At 44.2% G+C, this 21744-nt stretch overlaps 1 protein-coding gene across 3 annotated transcripts in view; it reads left to right on the forward strand.

The window, feature by feature from the left end:
* Positions 1 to 21744, forward strand: part of HIPK2 (homeodomain interacting protein kinase 2) — a 201774-nt gene that overhangs the window by 141100 nt on the left and 38930 nt on the right. For 2 of the 3 annotated variants that reach the window (XM_050945478.1, XM_050945484.1), the window contains exons 4-10: positions 1467 to 1586; positions 2840 to 2926; positions 3952 to 4136; positions 8485 to 8647; positions 10793 to 11012; positions 12338 to 12459; positions 21252 to 21394. In XM_050945478.1, coding sequence (XP_050801435.1) covers positions 1467 to 1586; positions 2840 to 2926; positions 3952 to 4136; positions 8485 to 8647; positions 10793 to 11012; positions 12338 to 12459; positions 21252 to 21394 — 1040 coding nt within the window. The remainder of the gene's footprint in view (positions 1 to 1466; positions 1587 to 2839; positions 2927 to 3951; positions 4137 to 8484; positions 8648 to 10792; positions 11013 to 12337; positions 12460 to 21251; positions 21395 to 21744) is intronic. The other variant, XM_050945489.1, reaches the window with a different exon arrangement.

Below are 21744 nucleotides of genomic sequence, written 5' to 3' on the forward strand. Positions count from 1 at the left end.
TTCTAACCATCTCTTTTCAGTTGCTCATTCCTTTCTGAAACTGTGGGCTTGGGCTCTGTCTGAAAGTGATCTTTCTGGGGAAAGCCTAAGGGAAAAGAAGAGTGACGAACCGAAATATACTATACTTTTCCCATTATGAAGAATTCCTGAGAGTTTTCTTTTTTTAATAGTATTTCAGCCATGGCTTTAAAAGTGAAATCTGGCATGGAAATAACTCTCACTGAGATTCAGTGCCTTTAGCTGTTCCAGAGGAAATCGGTTGTGTGCCTTTGAAAATCACATACAGAGCATGAGCAGTAGACTCCCCTCCAGAGATAAACTGACAAAGTATATGGTTGAGAAAGGACTCATCACACGCATGTATGCGGTTGACTTATAGTAGTGCAAAGTCTGCTCTAATCAAATATATTGATGGCTCTAGTGGGGCTTGTGAAATGGGCCTATATGGATTTGTAAAGTTGGGAGTGGGCTGAAGAGGGGCTACTGAAGTTTGTAAAGTGCGCAGGAGGGAGCCTTGCTTGGATGTACCTAAGGAGCTCCACAGCAGGAGTGTGCACTTTGTATGGGCGAGGGCCAGCAGCGTTTTGAAGTCCTCAGGACTGCAGCTGCTGCATATGATTTTTTTCTTTTCTTTCCATCTTTTTTCTTTTAAAAATACCTAGTGTTTTGTCTGTGGCATTTCCTGCATTAGAAGAATATTAAGTTTTCAAAGTGAAGCAATCAAGAAGTCAGGAAATGCTGAAGTTAAGGTTTCATATGTCAACATTATGTCAGCCTTTAATTACATGCTCACATACTTTTTCTCTACTAAATGAAAAAAGAATTCTCCACTCTTAGACATATATGCATAACATCCCATGGTTCTGTGTATGCCAGCTAGGCAGAGTCCATGAAAGCCATTGACATGACAAATTCCGTAAGCTATATAAACACTGCGGATTTAGTACATGATACAGAATGCGGATGTAAATTTGCTTCAATACATAGGCCGCTTCAGTTCACCAATATTGGCTTCATCTGCTTTATTGTCTGAGTTGCTCCGAAGAAAATAAAAGAAGTACCAAATTATTTAAATGACATACCTTATAGAGACGAAAACTTACCATGAAAAGCTCTAAGTCAATAAAAACACACCATTAAAATGTGTGGGCATTCTCTTTCACCTTTAAAGTCTGAAGATAAAGGGAGAAATTCCCACAGACTTTAGAAGCTAAAGGAAGAACGTTTTATAGACTTTCAGGGTAAATGTCTTGAGACATTAAAAATAAAGATAGAAATGCCATTAAAGTCTATGGGAATTCTCTTTCTTTCATTCCTTTTAGTATATCCTTGATAAAGCCCAACTTGACATCACCCTTTTCTCTCTTTCCTTGTTCCATTGTTTTAAATGTCTCCTGCCCTCCTGAAATGAAGACCATCACAGATCTTCACAGGATGAACAGTGACCTCTCATCCTTCTCTTACAGATTCGCTATATTTCACAGACACAGGGCTTACCAGCAGAGTATTTGTTAAGTTCAGGGACAAAGACAACAAGATTTTTCAACAGGGATACAGACTCACCGTATCCATTGTGGAGGCTAAAGGTAGGAAGATATTTCCTTGTTTCCTTCATCTTGCAATAGGAGACTGGAAGTAAGACGACATTCTGTTAAGTCGGAGCATGGGTCTTGTCTCTTCGCAATGCATTGAGATGCTTCCAAAAACTGAGATGCTGGGATGGATATGAGCTGAGGTAAAGCTGTTGTAACAAAATTATGCAGCCCTTGGCTGGCCAATGGCTTTGCAATTAGTGCCTGGCACTGCATTGTAGAAGCTTTAAGTTCAAAGTGAACCTTAAAATCTCTCCAATCAGGAGCTGCCCAGACTGGGGATATTGCAGACGGGATTATTTTAGTTTAACTAAGGGCATATCTGCATTGCCAAGTAAAACCCCTGGCAGCAAGTCTCAGATAATGGGTCCACTGACTTGGGCTTGTGTTCCGGTGCTAAAAATACCAGTGTAGATGTTCCCATTTGGACTGGAGACCAGGCTCTGAAACCCGGTGAAGGGTCTCAGAATCTGGGTACACAAGTGCAAACATTTACTCTGCTAGTTTTAGCCCTGTTGCGCAAGCCCCATGCTTCCAAATCAGCTAACCCCAGGCTCTGAGACTCACTGCCACAGGTAGGTTTTTTTGCAGTGTAGACATACCCTTAGAGAGAGAAGTACTATCCCATCAATTTCAGGTTGTTGTTTATGTCTTCCCTATCTGTGGCTGATAGTTGTAGGTGATGAAGTGATGTTTAATTTCACCTGCCCCTGGGTGGAATTTGTTTTTAATACCTGTCTAGTTGAGACACATGTTTCCATTTTAACAATTAAAATAGATAATAGTACAAAAAATGGTTACCAGATCAGTGATAGCAACATGTTCTGCTGCTCTGTGTCTGGTGTTCTCAACACCCTCTAGCTTAGAATGATTGTGACCATCTTAGTCAGTAAAGCACTTTGGGATTCTTTAGGCTATATGAGAGGTGCTATATAAATGTATTCAGCTACTATTCTGGTTATTAGTTCAGGGAAGAGACAAGCGGCTTTGTCCATGGTGCAGTTTTGGGAGGTAGGGCATGGGGAGTGTTGCCCCCCAAACTGCAAGCCTTGGATAGGCGTGGAATTTCCCCCCCATGTGCAGCCCCATTGGCCCAACTGGAGCTCCCCCCACCCCAAATATAAGAGTCAAATGTTGCCTATGGCTTTGTATAGAGGTGGGCTTTGAGGTATCCATCTGAGCTGGCATATCACCCTACATAGATGCAAGGGCAGCCCAGGTAACTGCCTTTCCCCTGTCTTGAGCAGACACCAGATGATCATGAGGCAGAGACGGGGATTAAGTCGAAGGAAGCAAGGAAGTACATTTTCAACTGTTTGGATGATATGGCACAGGTAAGAATGTTGGTGAGTAACTAGCGAGATCTCTCCTAGTGCTTCTGTGCAAGGCAAAGAAATGGAGCACGACATCATTTCTGCATATATGCTGCTTTGGGCAAATCCTGAGAAACACCAGGTCTACACCAATCCAGCCAACTCCCAGTTGTCATGTGTTGCATTGGATCCCTCCAGAAAAGACCAGATATATAAGTGACATAAAGCAGCATGGTTGAGTAACTAGGAGTTTCACAAGTGCTAGGTTCTCTTCCTAGCTCTGCCACTAACTTCCTATGTGACCTCGGATGAGCCACTTAACTTCTCTAGGCCTCAGGTTCCCCAGCCTGTAAAATAAGGAGGATGTTTACCCACTTTGTAAAGCGCTTTGCTACCTGTAAAGGAAAAGTGTTTATTATTATTATCTATTTGTTTTGTTGTTGTAACAGAGGACTTGGTATGGGGTTATTAAAGTTAATGCCAACAAAATGACCCAGGGTATTTTTGGTCCAGAGTTTGTATAAGATAACTCTCGATATTTTAGCTTCATTAGCTAAAATGTAGAAAGCGAGGCTTGGGATCAGGAAAGATTTTAATATAAAGGCTTTTCCTGGCACGTGATATATAAATAGCGATGTTCCCCATAAACTTACTGAGATCTTTTTTTGTTTGTGGTTTTTTTGTTGTTGTCATCGTTGCAGGACACATAATTAAGTAGTCTAATTGTATGGTGCTTTATGTGATACATAATGATTGTCAGAGCTTGTCTATTACCACACAGAAGCTGTTCAAAAGCTGGAAAGGGTGACTAAGATCTTCAGCAGCCATTGACCCAAATGAGCTAGATACTTAACAGCCTGTGTAGAGATTTGTCTTGCACTAGCCTGATGGTGATTTGATTTGCCAGCTCAGATTCTTCCTTGTGACCTCAGCAGCTGTTCTTCCAGAGACAGAAACCTGGTGGAGTCAGGAGAGAGAAAATGATCTGCTGGAGACCTGACTATCTGCATCTCCCGTCTAACTGTTTGTTGTCCCTTCTTTTCCAGGTGAATATGACAACGGATTTAGAAGGAAGCGATATGTTGGTGGAAAAGGCAGACCGGCGGGAGTTTATAGATCTGTTAAAGAAGATGTTGACTATAGATGCGGATAAGCGGATAACTCCGATTGAAACTCTGAACCACCCCTTTGTCACCATGACGCACTTGCTTGATTTCCCCCATAGCACACAGTACGCTTCCTCCTCTCTGCCTTGGGCTGGGTTTTCAGAGAGAAAAAGCAGATCAAGAGGGTGGGAGAGGAGACTGGGCTGTAGGGTGGACATCTGGGTTGATAAAAGGGCCTAGCAACAGTATTTTAAAGGGACACCATTAAGGAGTTTAGGCCCAGAGATTTAATTGTTTAAAAAAAACCCCAAACCTGATATTGAATAAGAAATGTGTTGCTGATGCACAGCATTCAAAAGACTGCAGAAAATATTACATTCATTGTGTAAATGTTTAATAATTACACACATTCATATTAAAATACAGAAAAAATATATGCGTATGATATAGTATCTACTCGACTTATGCATGTGGCAGAGGAAGCATAGTCCAGGGGCTGGTGCTGTGGTTCTCAACATTATCCACAGTGGAATCCACCCTCTCCTCCCAGAAACCCTTTCCCCTCTAGCTGGAGTCCGGTCAGGACCATTCTCTGTTTAACAGTCTGGAGAGAGGGCAGAGTGGTTGTAACCCCAATGCTTGTTTGCAGCCCTCTTGTTAAAAATTCCTGATTTAGAGCAAGAAACTGGAAATAAGAAATCTCAGTTCCATGGCCAGCTCTCTCTCACACTTGCTATGTGACCCTGAACAAGTCACTTGAACCTCAGTTTCCATATCTGTAGAATGGAGAAATACTCTCTTGCCCGACAGGGATGTTATAAGGCATGGTTCATTAGGGCCTGATTCTCATTTATAAGAAGGCCTGAACAGCATTATACACTAGCCTGGGACTTTGGAGACCTGGGTGCAGTTCCCTCACCACTATGGACTTCCTATGTGACCCTGGGCAAGTCACTTAGGGCCAAATTTTTAGAGATATGTAGATGAAGATGGGTGTGCAGTGGGATTTTTAAAAGTGTCTAGCTGCCTAACTCATTGATTTCAAAGTGACCTAGGCACCTGGTTTTGAAATCCCAGTAGGTGCATATCTGCGTCAGTACGTACCTACAAACCTTTAATAATCTAGCCCTTAGACCAGGGATCAGCAACCTTTCAGAAGTGGTGTGCCGAGTTTTCATTTATGCACTCTAATTCAAGGTTCCGCATGCCAGTAATACATTTTAATGTTTTTAGAAGGTCTCTTTCTACAAGTCTATAATACACAACTAAACTATTGTTATATGTAAAGTAAATAAGGTTTTTAAAATGTTTAAGAAGCTTCATTTAAAATTAAATTGAAATGCAGAGCCCCCTGGACTGGTGGCCAGGATCCGAACAGGGTGAGTGCCACTGAAAATCAGCTCGCGTACCACCTATGTGCCATAGGTTGCCTACTCCTGCCTTAGACTGTCTGAGCCTCAGCTCCTTGTCTGTGATTCGGGGATAATAGCGTTGCCGTAACTCACAGGGCTGGTGTGAGAACGAATACGTTGCAAATTGTGAGGTGCTCAGACCCTGTGGACCATATAACTGCATAGATAGATAAATAGATACTGAGGTGATGAATGCAGTATGAACACAGGATAATTGTTATAAACAGAGAGAAAATAAACTCTACTTTCATTCAAAGCTGTTCATAAATAAGTCAGTGTTTTATGAAAATATTGAAATAATATACAAAAATCTACTTTTATATTTGCAATCACATGCTCTCATTTGCAACAGTCCTTTCTACCTGTGCAGTAACTGCTTAAAATTTTAAAGGCTCAGGGCCCAGTCCATTGCCATTCAGAATCGTTCCATGGATCAGGGCCTCATTTCTGAAGTTCTTACCCTTGCCCTTCTTGGGCGAAACTCCTAACAGCTCTTATTCAGGAATAACTCAGTGGACATTTTTGTATGAGTTAGACCTTCAGGATCAGGTCTCTAGATGCTAAACATCCCACCAGCTCAGTGTGTAACCTCATTCTTCCTCCGTTGGAAATGCTGATTGGTCAGAACTGCAACAAGCTCTAAACAATGTGGGTTAGCTGATTTTGAAGTCAGGCCTGTGATTGTCCTGAGAATAGGAACTTCAAAGCCTCCAGGAATGCTGGGGACTGTAATCTATCTTGAAAGTAAATCAGGAAACAGATGCAAATGTAGAGAAGACATAGTTGCTGGAAGCAGTTTTTACTGTGACATGCTTCAGAGAGAGACTACAAGTCCCAAGAACCCTTGAGGTTTTGTACTTGTTAGTCCCAAAGCAGCAGCAAAGTGAGTCCAGTGTCTAGCTTTGCATTTCTGATTGCATGGATATTAAATTGTGGGAAAGGCCAGTCTTTCTGACCTGTTTGGTTGCCTTTCCATGCATGTTTTTGCATACACAGTATATTATTGCACTAACTTACAGGGAACAGGTTATATTTTATAGTACAGATGCCCCCTGACTTACACAATTGTTCCATTCCGGAAAGCCTTGCATAACTCAAATTTTGCATAAATCAGAAACGCATACGCGTACATGGCACAAAAATTTCCGCAACTTGAAAATCCTATTTCTGGCTTATGGAACTTTTTCCGTAAGTGTGAATTTGTGTAACTCTGGTCTTGCATAACCCGGGGAGCATCTGTACTCTTTTTTGTAACGTGCAATGGTAGTATCTTATGAAATATAAGTATGCTGTTTTCAGTGTTTTGCGATAAAGTTTTTTGAAAAATAGTTGTTAATTGCTCAAACTTACAACAACAACAAAATCTATGTAATAGCATTCTACATTTGTCACGTAGATTTTTTACTTTTACACAGATTTCTAAATACTTTACAGATTACTTGTCTTTCATAGATTTAAAAAGTATGTACATAATGAAAGTATATACATCTTCTCTTACATCTAATTCAACATTGAGTAATTATTGAACAGATATAATCATAACCAAATAGCTATTGAGCTTTTGAGAGGAAGCATAGTCTCTTCATTAAGGGACAGGACTGGGTGGTCAAGGGATCTGGATTCTGTTCCTTACCATTCTATAGTCAGGGGCACGTTTCTTTAAATGGACACTATCATCTTAAAAATAAAGTATCATAAGTAAACACTCGGCTTTACTTATATTACTGATAACAGCTGAGATTATTAAAAGTGAAATAATTTTATAAATTCAAACCTGATGCACATTACTTATTTTAAAAAATTTCTCTCAGTTTAGCAAATGAAAATCAAGGAAATCAATTGCATTTTTGTTTTCTTTATAGTCAGTTTCACTGTCAGTTCTTAGTTTCAAGTTTGGGTATCACACTCCGGGAGAAATATTGGATGGAAAATAACCATTTGAATTGGATTTTAAAACCATTGAAAAGTACCTGATTGTGGACAGTGTTCAGCTGGTTGGTAAAGGTCCTGGTCAGGCAGTAGATTTTGCCCATACTTAAATTGATAGTGTCCCTTTAACCTCTCTGTGCCTCAGTTTCCCCAGCTGTAGCAGTGAAATAATAATAGTACTTACCTACCTCACAAGGACTGTATTGTAGTAGGGCAGCCATGTTTTATATACAATATATTGCACTGTCGGTATATTGCTGGATTCTGAGGATGAAAAATATTTTTCAATACTTCCACTGCCATATAATATATATGTGTGTGTATTTAATAAGTAGGGGGTTTTTTTGGTAGTGTGGAAGGATTCTAGGGGAGGGAATTTAAACATTCCCCCACTGTTGGCTCTCAGGTTAGGACAACCTCAAGGCCCGATCATGCAAGGTGTTGAGCATTCTAGCCCTGATTCAGCAAAACCCTTAAGCCATATAACTTCAAAAGGACTACTAATATGCTTAAAGTTAAGCAAATGCTTAAGTACCATGCTGGAGTGGGGCCAATGTGTTGAGTATCTTGCAGGATTGAGCTCAAATGACCAACTTTTTTTAAAGTGCTGAGCAAGATTTCAGATATCTCATTGACCACACACAGCAAAATCTTCCTCCTAAGAGGGAAATACTTTGAAAACTGCCTTAAAAAGAATCCCAAATGAGCCAAGACTAGCCGGCCCTTCTCCCCACCTCACCATTCTCTGTCAGGTTACAAAAGAAGACCCGCTATTTCTTGGTTTGATTTTTCTTCCCATCCTACCTGACTGCTGACAGCTTTGGTTGCTGGCTATGACTTATGCTGCAGGACTGAGGCTGGATGGGACACTCAAGAATCCTAAGCCAAAGCCGTCTTCTATTCACTGCCAGCTAGTTCCCTTTCATTACAAACAGTATGAACCTGGGCTGTGGGGAGAAGGGGACATTCAAACACTGATTAATCTAGCAAGTGCCAAGCATGGCCTGATCTCTTGTCTCGGCCATCAAAGAAATGCTGACCTGAAGCTAGGCTTCTATAGCCGACTGTTAACTATGCTCACTGGGTTTTTTTCCCCTCTCTTTCTCACCCTCTCATCCCTTTTTCTAAACAGTGTCAAGTCCTGTTTCCAGAACATGGAGATTTGCAAGCGGCGGGTGAATATGTATGACACAGTAAACCAGAGCAAGACACCATTCATCACTCATGTGGCCCCGAGCACATCGACCAACCTGACCATGACCTTTAACAACCAGCTGAACAGTGTCCACAACCAGGTATGGGAATTGGCAGCAGCTGGGGCCTGAAAGCTAGGGAGCCCTAGGAACTGGAGAGCAGACCTAGTGCTCCTCTCAGCACACACTCGATAAGATGGTTCCTTTCTGCCTTGTGACTAGAACATGCCACCCTCCTCCTTGAGTCCTGTCTAGTAGCGTGGTATTTGATACAGGAGAACTAATTCCATGGCACTTGTGTGACTGTGAAATATTCTTAGTCTATCTTGTTGAAGATGATTTGCCCTGCCTCCCTGGAAAGTTGGTATGAAAAAAAAAATCTGGTGGTATCCCTTTATGCAACAAGTAGGATTGCGCTCAGCGATAATCAGGCAGACACGAGTGATTTCTTCATATTACTGCTGAGGTAAAACTAAATCCTCGTATCACAGACACAATACTCTGCAGCATCAGCAAAATGAAGTGCTCTCACTTCTTGTCTTAGCATTGGGTGGTGGTATTTCTCCTTGTGTATTATTTGTCTTTACAGTAGTGCCTGCAGGCCCTCATTGCGATGGGGATCCCATTGTGCTAGGCACTGTGTGTACACACAATGAGATACAGTCCCGACCCCGAAGGGCTTGCAGTCAAAGTTAGTAGATTCAGGTCTACTGTCTGCACTTTGATCTCCTGTATCATCATAGGAGAGTTTTTAAAGATTTTAAGAGGGTGCGTGTGCACGAGAGTGGGACCATCACGCGATCTTGATATGTACAATGTTGGCGTATTTTAAACAAACAGTAGCTTAAATTGTTCCCCTTGGAATTGTGTTATAGTAACTAAAGGGAAGGGGAGGTATTCATGGAAAGGACAGTAAAAGACTGAAGCGTGGTGAGCCTGTCATCCTTAGGGTTTTGTAGAGCTCTTTAGTGTGGGAGCCGCCTTGTTTTGATGTTATAACAAGAAGATTTAAGGGTGATGAACATAACTGTAGCATGAGGGACTGGTGCCACAGAAATAGAAGCTCCAAAAGAGTCCATCCAGGTTTGCAAAGTGATCCCATGTATCTTAGAAATCTAGATTTCATGCTGGCTCAGTTTTTTGTCACTTATGGTGAGAAAAGGCCTCTTTACATTATTTATAAAGCAGTGGGCACCACAGTTGTACACAATGATGGGTCATTAGTGTGTCATGGTTAAATGTGGTGGGTTATCAGTTTAAAAATACAGGTATCCATGCTTGCTTTTGGAACTCAGACTGGAGAGTAAGACTGCTTACAAACTCCCCAAATTCCTGCTGCTTAACCTCTTCCAAGCACCAATTGGCAGCATTTACTATAAGCAGATACCATCATCACTACTGGAAGGGCCAGACTCTGTCACCTTTACTCACACTGAGTAGTTCCTTACTCCACCAAAAGTTCCTTCCAATGAGACTGTTAGCACTGCTTAGCTTGAATATGGGTGGAAGAATCTGTCCCTGCGTGTCAAACAGTAGCAAAGATTTGGGTGAGGCTCTGCCAGTATCAGGAAGTTCCAACATTCTTACTGTAAGTCAAAAGCCAGACCTATGGGCCATTTTTCCTATTTCATCTGCCATCCCTAGGTTAGGTTTCCAATCATCTAACGCCTGTGTGTGGGGGGGGTGTTTTGTTGTTGTTATTTGAAGGGGGGAGAGAGAAGAGCTGCCTTGGGTTCTCTTAGCAAAAGAAATGTGTATTTGTGATGGGAGGAAATATTGTGTGGGCATTTCAAATTCTCCTAAAGGGTTTGTGTGGGGGGCAGAACTGATCTTGCCAAGTTTCCCACAGGAAGTGCCAGAAGCATTTACAGGGCAGCCTGACTTTGTGTGACCGGTTCCTTTTGAGCCCCTTTCTCTTCCTGTCTCCTCCCTATTCTCCCAAATCAAACCCATCCTCAGGAGACGTGCTCCATTCTGGAGACTCCTTGGACAACAAACTGGGATGTGGGGTGGTTGGAAGCAGCCCCAGTTGATAGAAGGCCTCACTGATCATGCTCAGTGTGCTCCTTTTGCCCATGTCACCCACCCTTACCTCTGCACTCCTCAATTTCCTGTTTTGCTCCTCCTTTATTTTTTGTTTGCTGGTTTTATTTAGATTCATTTATTTTTAGATTTGCTTCTTCCAACATACCATCTCCCTCATTTTTTTTTGTTTTGTTTTTTGTTTAATTCCCATCATTCCTTTAGGCCACCAACCTGGCTCCCACCTCCACCAGTGCCACTATTTCCTTAGCCAACCCTGAAGTCTCCATACTAAACTACCAATCTGCACTCTACCAGCCTTCAGCAGCATCCATGGCTGCAATGGCCCAGCGGAGCATGCCCCTGCAGACGGGAACGGCGCAGATCTGTGCCCGGCCTGACCCCTTCCAGCAAGCCCTCATTGTATGCCCTCCAGGTTTCCAAGGTAAGAAACAGGCCTTCCCCCTTGCAACCAGCCCTTCTGCTGTTTGATTGGGTTCTCATTTGAAAACTCTCTCCAGTAAATCTTTCTGAAGGAAGAAAATCAGGAAGTGAGGAGAACCTCTGGAGCAGTTGGGTTGCGGCTGATGACTCTGGGGTGGAGGGAGGGAGGTATGATTGTGATGCTCATTGTTCATTGCTCTGATCAGGGTATTTTGAAGAACCTCCACCTAGTTTTGGCAAACATGACAAGAACGGAATATTTTACTGACCAGTCGCGAGGTTGTTTAGTGATCCAGTTTCCACAGAGTGACTCAGCAGGTTAATGAGCTGGAGAATAAGATGTCCAGCCTGGAAATTTGCCCCAGTCAGTGGCCAGTCATCAGTACAGCTGCACCACTGCAACTAGTGTAGACAGGCATAGCTGCTGTTTGCCCCAGTGGACAGTACTCCTGCTTGAAACCAGGGTAAGTACTGCACTGGGGCACATAGCAGCTTTGCCTGTCTATGATGGGGGCTGCTCCTGCATAGTTACACCAATAGCTATATCAGAGGCAAATCCCCAGGCTAGACAAGACTTGAGATTTGGTCCTGGTAGGGCAGGATCTATCAACAATAATCCTTGGCAATACTCTAACCCCTTTTATACCAGGATCTTTCACACCAGTTGAAGCCTAGAGTCCCCCAAAGTAGACAGGGCATTAATGACACCATAGTTTTGGAATGTGTTGACTAATGTGTTCTGATGATATGCCTTTAAATCCTAGTCAAGTCTAGAGTTACAAAGTGAGTTGCTGCAGAGTGGAGTGTAGAACCCTGTATTCTTGATTCCCAATCTCCCACTTTCATCAGCAGGCAGCACTCTCACCCTGCAGTGTATTTTCCTAGCCATCTATGGTGGTTGTCTCTAGCCAGACTGGAGAATAACAAGCTTAATTCGAAAACAAACCATTAACTTCTGCCTTCTTGTAGAATTGCCTCCAAATGTAGGTTACATTATGATGTCTCTGCTAAGTTTAAGACATTCCAAAAGCATGCACAAGGTTTAAAGAGGGGTAATCTCCTGGTGTCCTTGGAAATGTCTTGTCTGCAGCCTCGTGTGTGTCATGTCTGTCAAAATCTGATAGATCTCCTGGGCTGGGATGTAATAAATTTGGCTGGATGTAATAAGTGGCAATTGAGGGCCTGATTTTTCAGAGGTGCTGAGCACCTGCAGTTCCCATTGACTTCAGTTAGAGTAGTGGCAGTAGAACAACCTCTGAAAATCAAGCCCCTCTTCTGGGCGGTGCTGAAGATGATTAACTTTGTCCCTCTCTGTTCACGGAACAGGGTTACAAGCCTCCCCTTCAAAGCATGCTGGGTATTCTGTACGGATGGAGAATGCTGTTCCCATTGTCACTCAGGCTCCCGGGGCCCAGCCTCTGCAGATCCAGCCAGGTCTCCTCGCACAGGTAATTTCCTTAGTCTGGGTAAATGGATTGGGCAAGTACAGATGACACTTGAATAGTCCTATGCAGAGCAAGTCTTTTTCATTTACTTTAACTACGTGGAGTGGGGGCAAGGGTGAAGGGTTTTTTTCCCAGTCCCTCTGTGCCTCAGTTTTAGAGTGGGACACCCAAGTGAGCATCTCCAACTTTCCATGGAGCATCTGTCTTTCCTCAATCTCCCTTTCATCTTGCAGGCCAATTTTAATTTCTGAAAGGCTCTAACAATATAACAGTTACCGGCTTCATTCTCTTTCTCAGTCCTCCTCTTCACAAGGCCTGATGCAACTCCAATTGCAATCAATGGGAGATGGCGATGGGAGTTGTCAGGCCGATGGTGAGAATTAATCATTAATACTTTTCTGAATCCTATTAAGCTCTTGGCCCTATGGCATCTTGTGGCAACGAGTTCCACTGGTAAATTGTGCACTGTTTAAAAAATGTTTTGCTTATTTTAGTTTTAAATTGGTTTCCTTTCAGTTTTATTGAATGTTGCCTTGTTTTTGAGTAGTGGGAAAAGGTGAATAGGCAGAAGGGAGGGCCAGGGCAGCTGAGTCAGGGAATCTCTGAAGCAGCCTCTATTGGCGCAGTGCTTGAGGGGACCCTAGTGGGAGATGCAACTTGTACCTCCTTGTGCCAGCTTCAGTGAATCTGGCCAACTTTTGCTTTATTAAATGGTCTGAGACTTATTTGTTCCGTTGGTATGAGGAATGTCTTTGATGGAGAACAAATATACTTAACATAAGGCACATAGAGCATCACAATACCTCCTGGAAAAGGTGGTCCAGAGGTAAAGTACATGCCTACTGTGCACTCATTCATGCCAGAATGTTCATTTGCATTCAGATCTCAACAGACTTTAAAATCATGCCCGAGCATTGGATTCCCTGGGTTACATGTGCCGTCGAGTGTTGTTGTGATTACTTTCCTTTGCCAGCTGCCAACTGAGCTTATCTGGTGAAGACAGAAAGAAACACAACCTAAAGCCTGTGTGTTTTTACTAGCTATGTGCCCCGCCCATTCCCAATAAAAGAGTCTTTGTTACAGAGCTGACTCTTGGCGTAAGTCTGCCGCAAAATGGAATCCATCTTTGCTGATGACTGTCATAACCTTCAGCACGGCAAGGCTGGGCCTTGTATCCCATTCAGTACAAAGCAGGTATCTGAGAAGCAGAACAGTGGAAACGGAAAGGACAGATTTTCAAAGTTAGGAGCAGGAAGATGTGCAAACTGAAATTAGGTGCATGCAATTGCATTTGCACAAATGCCTGCCCCCTGCAAGAACCTTTCCTTGATGCAGTGACAGTCTCCAGCAGTGGGGAACTGCCAGGCCCTTTCCCCACTGCATCCCACCTGCTAGAGCCTTTCATAGCTGCAGGGAGCTACGCACCATAGTGACAAGTGTGAACGCAGCCTGCCTTCACTGCAGCATGTAGCACATGCAATTGTGGTTGCACAAATGCCTCCCCCTGCCAGAACCTTTCATGGTAATGGGGAACTGCTAGATCCTTTTCTTGCTGCCTCTTCACTGCCAGAGCCATTCACAGCTGCAGAGAGCTACACGCTGCTGTGAGAAGTGTGAATGCAGCCTGCTTTCACTGCATCATGTAGCTACACATGTACTGCCTGTATTCTACATGCTGCTGTGAGTGTGGACAATGCATCCGTCTGGGAGCAGCCATTGGTGCTCATCGCCGCTTCAATATACCCCAGCACTGGTAGTGGCTGAGAGCCAAAATTGGACCCTTCACCACTTATTCTCTATATACTTTCAAATCCAGGAAGCAGGGCCCTGCAAATGACTGCAAGTCCCTCACCCTGAGGCCCTTGGATAAGCTCTGCCGTCACGTCTGGTGATGGATAGTAGTGTATTTTATATATTGTCTCTGTAAGCTGGTTCTTGCAGAAATGAAAAGTTAGACTAAACCACTGACTGCAATCTGCAAAGCAGGTGTTGAAAATAACCCTTACACCCTACCTTACCAGATCCATTTTCACCCACATGAGCAAGTATACCTGCTTGCAGCGGGGAGGCAGGTGAAAGGATGCTCTGATTCCAGTCTTTAACAGTTTGGCAGCTTCACATTTTAAAGGGGCAGGGCACCATGTATTTCAGGGGTGTCTTTGTCCAGCCTGAGACTGATGTTGTCACACACTGAAAAGCCTGATCCAGTGCTTGTCCCTTCCTTCCCTTCTCCCTCAGGAGTGTTCTGCATCCCGCATTTTCTCACTTTCACTCCTTCCCAACAGCACTCCTAGGCAGGAAACCCTGCTCGACTGCCACCAGCCCCTTCCAGGTAAATAGGCCACCTCCATTCGTGCTATGCTCTGATGCAGCTGAAAGGGCTCACTCCCACTTTCCTCATCTGGCCCTAGGATCGAGACACCAGGGGCCAAAGTATGCTCTGTTACACCCGGGCAGTCTTACTCGAAGCAGTGGACATGGCAGCACTGTCCCAATGGACCAGCCCAAGCAATCTTTTCCTGCCGAGGAAATGATTCTGTGGTCCTTACCTGATACGTAGAGAGTTTGTGCCTGGGCCCTGACACTGAATCTAGATTCATGCACTAAAAGAGGTGGAGATCTGAACAAATCCAGGCTACCTCCCCAAGGAGGGAGGAAGTGGCTTTAGCATGTAAACTCCGGTAATCTCTGGCAGGGGAGCAGCAACAGTTTAGTTACCTTTTTTAAACCAAAGCTGTAAAAACAAAAATGTCCCCACCCCCTCATCCACCTGCCTGCCAGTGCTAGTCCTTTGTCATAGCAGAGTGTTGTGAACAGCTCTCCAGGGCCCTGTGACTGAGTACCCTTTCCAGCCCTGGTTCTGCAGCCCACCATAGCAGCCCTTTCATCTGACTCAGCAAGGCAAAAAATTCCAAGGCAATCAACATTTGGAGCTGGGCTGGAAAGCATGTTTTTGGTGTGGTTTTTTTTTTTTTTGGTGGTGGTGGTGGGAACGGGACGGGGGCTGGAGGGGCTACAGGGTGGGGAGAGATTTAGAGTTTTTGTGTTAATCAATCTCTGAATCTGGCTTAGGAAGGAACAAGGTGAAATACCTTCAAGCAGAGACTCTATTTATAGTGTAGCCCCCTCAGTGCTCTGTAGCTACACAATGTGGACCCAGCCAGTGGCACCAATATGACCCTAGAGAGGGATGTCGCTGATGCCCTTGAATTCCATGGCTCAGTCTCTAAGCACGCACGCTCTGTAGGGCAGCATTCGAGAGATTAAGCTGCCTTGCTCTCACGTTGGTGGCATCTGAATGAGACCAGGTTGTAAAAGATTATATAATTCCTAAATTGAGTCATCAGAGCAAGATGACCCTGGGAAATATCTGTAATAGTGTGCCTGGACTGATGCGTATGCAGGGATGTGATTGCTGAGCTTGCAGGGGAGAGAGTTTAGCTCTGGCACTAAAGGGTACCAGTTTAGAAAATACCAGAGAGGGTACGGAGAGGACAAATGTAATTCACAGACTTGTTTGCTAGACTGAAATACTCCTATCTTCTGTTCATATGGAATGGATTTTGGTGTTAAGCAGTGTCTGTCACGCTGCAGCCATTCCCAAAGCAGTGACGTGGGATGCTGTGCCGGGCAGTGACTAGGGCAGGGGTATGCAGACTATGGCACATGTGCCAAAGGCAGCACGCAAGCTGATTTTCAGTGGCACTCACACTGCCCAGGTCCTGGCCACTGGTCTGGGGGGCTCTGCATTTTAATTTAATTTTAAATGAAGCTTCTTAAACATTTTAAAAAACTTATTTACTTTATATACAACAATAGTTTAGTTTTATATTATAGACTTATAGAAAGAGATCTTCTAAAAACATTAAAATGTATTACTGGCATGCAAAATCTTAAATTCGAGTGAGTAAATGAAGACTCGGCACATCGCTTCTGAAAGGTTGCCGACCCCTGTGCTAGGGGCAAGCGCACGAGCCACTTGGCCTGATTCTGCCTTTAGATGCATGCGTGCAACTCTCACATTGAAATTGGTGGGAGATCTGCATATATATATTTGAGGGCAGAATCTAACCCATTATGCTTTAAATACAGCTTTGGACACTAAGGCTGGATTTTCAAAGGAGCCCAACAGAGAATTAGAATAGGATAGTCTAATAGTATAGAATGGAAGGGAATTTCTGTGGGATTTGGACATCTAACTCCCCTAAGGCTCCTTTAAAAATCCCAGTCAAAAACTTGGCTGATTAAGAGGAGGAGTCTGAGGTAGGAAAAATGGCAGGGATTGGTTCACTTGCAGCTCACCTTTAGATTCTCCTCTGAAGTGCTGATCAGAAATGGAGACAGAAGGAGGCAGCACAGAAGAAGAAAACAGCACAATCAGCTGCGCAGTAAATGCCCCACGTGGAAGACCTCCAGCCTCCTGCTATGGAAATTGTCTCCTTGGGTACTGGATGGTTGAGCTAATTGGTAATTGGCAGGGGAACATTTTTATCCTTGTCCCTGTCTTGAATTCAGGCCAAGTAAGTAATCGCTGAAAGTTTGTTCCTACTGGGAGCTGTTAAATGATCTATGTGAAATGGGATAACAGTCTCAGTCCAGTTCCCAGCAGTCAAATGTTCATGTCACAGAAACCAGCATCCCAAGAGACATCAGCTGCCAGCCTTTAGAGGCCTCAACAAAGAAGTTAAGGAAGGAAGGTTTCAAAGACATCCCTTGGGGTGATGGCTCCAGGTCCAGCTGGAGGGAACGTTGGAGGGTCAGGGTGGAGGAAGCTTGTAGTGGCACTGCCTGTGCTACACAGTACCTGTTGTGTGGCTAACCAGAGGAGTTCGCTCCCCAGGGAGGTCAGTCCAACACTAAATTCACTTGATGTTTTGTAAAGGTTATTCGAGGAGGTAAGGAGTGATTTTGTCTGTTTGCAAACCCTTGCCCCTATCATTTCATCTGCCATTTGTTCTCACTTGGTGCCCAGTAGGTCTTGATTTCAAAATATAGGGTTGTTCGGACAGGGCAGGCTCATAATGGACTGAAAGCCCCATTCATGTAGGGATAGGTGATTAAAGAATAAGACTGATAGGGCTCCAAGGCTCTGGTATACAGTGCACCATTGGCTAAGGCTGTTCTCTGTAAAAGTGCTTGTGACTCGTGTGCATCTTTAAGAAGGAAGGATGAACATTAAAGGGGGCACAAGCAGAAACTGTTAGGTTTTAACAAATAAATGATATTCCTTTTATGCGCTATAAAACCACTTTTGTATGTTAATGACTCGCACTAGTGATAATGGCCAATTTCCTCTGCTTATAGAAAGCAGCCCTTCATGAATACCAAGCAGCTACCACTGTCACCTCTGTTCATCAGCCATAGGAATTCTGTGATTATCAATAAAAATTGAAATTAGAAATAAATTTGGAACAGGAAGACAATTACACCAAGAAGCTATTGTGTGCTGTGATCTCACTGAGATCTCACAAGCTAAGCAGGGTTGGATTGGGCCACTGTGGATACATCTACATGGCAGTCAGGGCCGGTGCAACCATTTAGGTGACCTAGGCAGTTGCCTAGGGCACTGAGATTTGGGGGGCGCCATTTTCTTCGGCAGCAATTGCGGCGGCCCGAACTTCAGCCGCCCCGATCGCCGCCGGCATTTAGGCAGAGGGAGCTGGGGCAGGGAATCACGGGGAGGGCCACCTGCAGGAAGTAAAGGGGTGGGGCGGCATGCAGGGGAACTCCCCACCCCAGCTCACCCCTGCCCTGCCTCCTCCCCAAGCACACCATGGCTGTTTCACTTCTCCCACCTCCCAGGCTTGCGGCACCTAATCTGATTGGGGGATGGGGAGCTGCTGCAAGGGGGAGGCCTCAAGGTGGAGGGAGGGAGCTGTCGCGGGGGGAAGGGCGGGTGGGGGCGCCTCAGGGCAGGGGCACGGGGGCACAAGGTGGAAGTTTCGCCTAGGGCGTGAAACATCCTTGCACTGGCCCTGACTGCAGTTAAACACTGCAGCTGCTCTGTATCAGATAACTTGGGCTTGTGGGACTGTAAAATTGCTGTGTAGATATTTGGGCTCAGGCTCCACCCCGAGCTCCAGAAGTCCACGAGGAGGGAGGGGCTCCGACTCCAGCACGAGCCTGAATGTTTGCACTGCAGTTTTACAGCCCCACAGCCTGAGCCCTGTGAGCCCAAGTCAGCTGACACAGGTCAGCTGCAGTGTTTAATTGCAGTGTAGACATAGTGTGGATGGGAGTCCCAAGTGCTGAAGAAAATGGATGTTGGTGATCTGTTAGATGGTATTTTTCCCTCTGAGTTAATGTTGAAACAGGGTTGGAGGGACACTGATTCTGCAGGTGTCACCCTTCAGATGAATTAAAACCAAGATCTTGACCACTTCCAGGCCTTAAAGGTTTTAGAGAACTTTTTAAAGAAAAGATTTGTTAATGCATTTGCTCTGGCAAATATTAACTTAGTGACTCTCACTGAATAATACTTTACCCCACAAATATTCCCCTTGGTTTCAGTGGAACTGCTTGTGGAGTAAAATACAAATATGCAGGAATAGGGATGACAGAATACACCTCTGAGCAACTTGCATTTCGACTCCCTCGGATTCTCTTTGCAGTTTCACGTAGACACAGTATTCTCCTTCGCTTCCTCTCCTGAATTGTTGGGAAATGTTGCTATGTGCTGTTAAACTGCTTCTGTGTTTCACCCCACTGGTGAATGAGCTAATCTTTGTGTATTGTTTGAAAGATGCTACATCAATGTAAATTGCTATTACTAACAACATCTCTTCCTGTTATCCCTTTTCATGGAGTAATCAAGAGCTGATGTGAAATAGTCTTTTGCCAAAGATAAACTATTTGGCCCTGTCAACTCTAGAGCTTGTAACTATGTTTGAAGCCATTTTCAAACACAGTTATAGTTGCAACATGTTTGTGTGTGTTTTGTAACTCAACACAATTACCAAGCGTAGTCCAACCACTTTAAAGAAACTTGCCTGAACTCTGCTAGTGGGCGTAATTTATGCACACTTCTGGCTAGCACTTTTCTCGGAAAAAAATAACCTAGGTGTATCCACGCTGGAGCTGTAATTTCCAGCTCAAGCAGACAAACCTGCACTAGCTCTAATTGAGCTAGCAGGAGGGGCTAGCCACCCAGATTATGTGCCTAGGCTTCCAGATGCGATCATACTTGGAGCAGCTAGCCTGTCCCAGTACTCAGGCGGCTGCCTTTCTAGTTTTAGTGCACTAGCTTGATTAGAGCTAGCATGGGTATGTCTGCTTGAACTGGAAATTGCCCCCCACACCAGCTCCGGGCTGACACTATCTGTCCAGATTGGAGCACCAAAGCCTGCTGGCTGGCAGAACTGTGCTTCCAAACAATTTTCCAGCAAGGTGGCGACTCTCGTGCTTTGTATTCCAGCACAGACAGGGTCCTAGCATATTTCTCATTCCCAAATCCCTCAACTCTCCTTTACTGTCTGAGCAAGTCAGTGAAAATGGGCATTAGTGCTTAGAATCCACTGTTTTGCAATCAGTGTGAAAACATGATGCTCACACCTTTCATGCACCAGAAATTGTTATTTGTATAAAGTAACCAGCTGCTTTACACCTGAGTGACTTGCACATACTAAAGCTCCTTTAGCTGAAGTGAATTCAGGTCAGATTTTGATACTTTTACTCAGGCTGAATAGCACTTTCCTCTGTGGAAAATCCAATTGATGTCAACGAGACAGTTTGGAGAATAAAGTATTACCCATGTCAGTAAGGGGAGCACAATCTGGCCCTTAGTCATCATAAATGTGTTAGGATTAGGGATAAGGGAACTGACTCTTTTTTGCCTCTGGTAATCTATGTTTGAATTTAGTTTTTAAATCTCACATTTTTCCATGTGAACTAACTGGAATTAGTGAAGTAAATTTTGTGTGGATATGCCTAGCTGAATCTCATGAAGTATCTATTTTTTTACCTGACCTGTTCCACATCACATCCTTCATATTCTCTCTCTCCAGTTCAACTAGATCCTTCCTTCATTCTTCTTTGATCTCATCCTCCCATTCCCCTGACTCTCAGTTCCTTCCCTCCAACTATCCCTTTTCTTTCTCTCTGCTTCTCTATTGCAAGAGTCCTAATACATAACTCCCTCTTTGACCCTTAAATCCCTCTTGCTTCTCCCACCAATCCTCCTAGCCCATCCTTTCCCTTTCCTGATCCTCTTGAGTCTCTATATTCTGTTCAGTTCTCTTTGGGGTGGCAAGAAAGAAGATATTTCTGATTTAGCACACTATCTGTTGGCCTTTAGCCAGCTGTTTTGTTTCAGTTTTAGTAGACTAGGATGTCCCTAGCTCAGAGATGACCCAGGTTTTATTGACCAACTCTTAGGAAGCCCTGGAACTAATGAGATTTGAAGACAGCAACCAGCCCAGGAAAATATTCCAGGCCTGCTGAGACCCCAAGATGCATTTCCACAAAGGCAGAGGTCCCAATAGGGGGAGAGGGAGGGAGGGAGTGTGATGGGGCCTCTAAGCCAAACTTATCTGAAAAACAGAAATAAAAAATTCTGGTTCTAGTTGAAGTTTGGGTTGAGATTCGGGTCAGTTCTAATTTTCCTATCCCTAACTGTGACCCAGCTGCAGCCTTGGAATACATTAGCAGGGATTTCTCTACTCATTTGTGTGCTCTGTACTGAAAACTATTTTACTGTAGTTTCCTGAAGGCATTAAAACCTCCCCGCCAGGATGGGCTGACACCAAAGCAATGAATGATGATTCTTTTTAATCACCAGCTTCTCTTCTGTTCAACAGCAGGCCTGGCCTAGTGGGACCCAGCAGATCCTGCTTCCTCCAGCCTGGCAGCAACTGACTGGAGTAGCCACCCACACCTCAGTCCAGCATGCAACTGTCATACCAGAGACCATGGCAGGGACCCAGCCGCTGGCAGAATGGAGGTAAACCTGAACTATTGTGTGTATATCTGTGAGACACCCACTATATGTGAATGTCTGTCTGACAGCCTCTGTGTCTGAGTAGTTTCTAATATCCCAGGCTGTGTGTCTGGGCTAATGCTGAGTGCACAGAGGGTGCAGTCTTTGCCCATTGGACTCCCAGAATCTGACTTGGTCTGTAAGGTGCTTTCAGATATTTTGAGTATGAAGGGAACCATCCATCATAAAACCAAATGCAGGTCTAGTCTCTCTTAAGCTGCTCCATATAGCTCTGTCCTTGTGACAGGATAACATCTTACAAGAAAAAAGACACACGTTCCATTCTTGATCCCAGCATCTTCTCCCACATCCAC

Source organism: Gopherus flavomarginatus, chromosome 1 (genome assembly GCF_025201925.1).
Source record: "Gopherus flavomarginatus isolate rGopFla2 chromosome 1, rGopFla2.mat.asm, whole genome shotgun sequence".
Lineage (NCBI taxonomy): Eukaryota > Metazoa > Chordata > Testudines > Testudinidae > Gopherus > Gopherus flavomarginatus.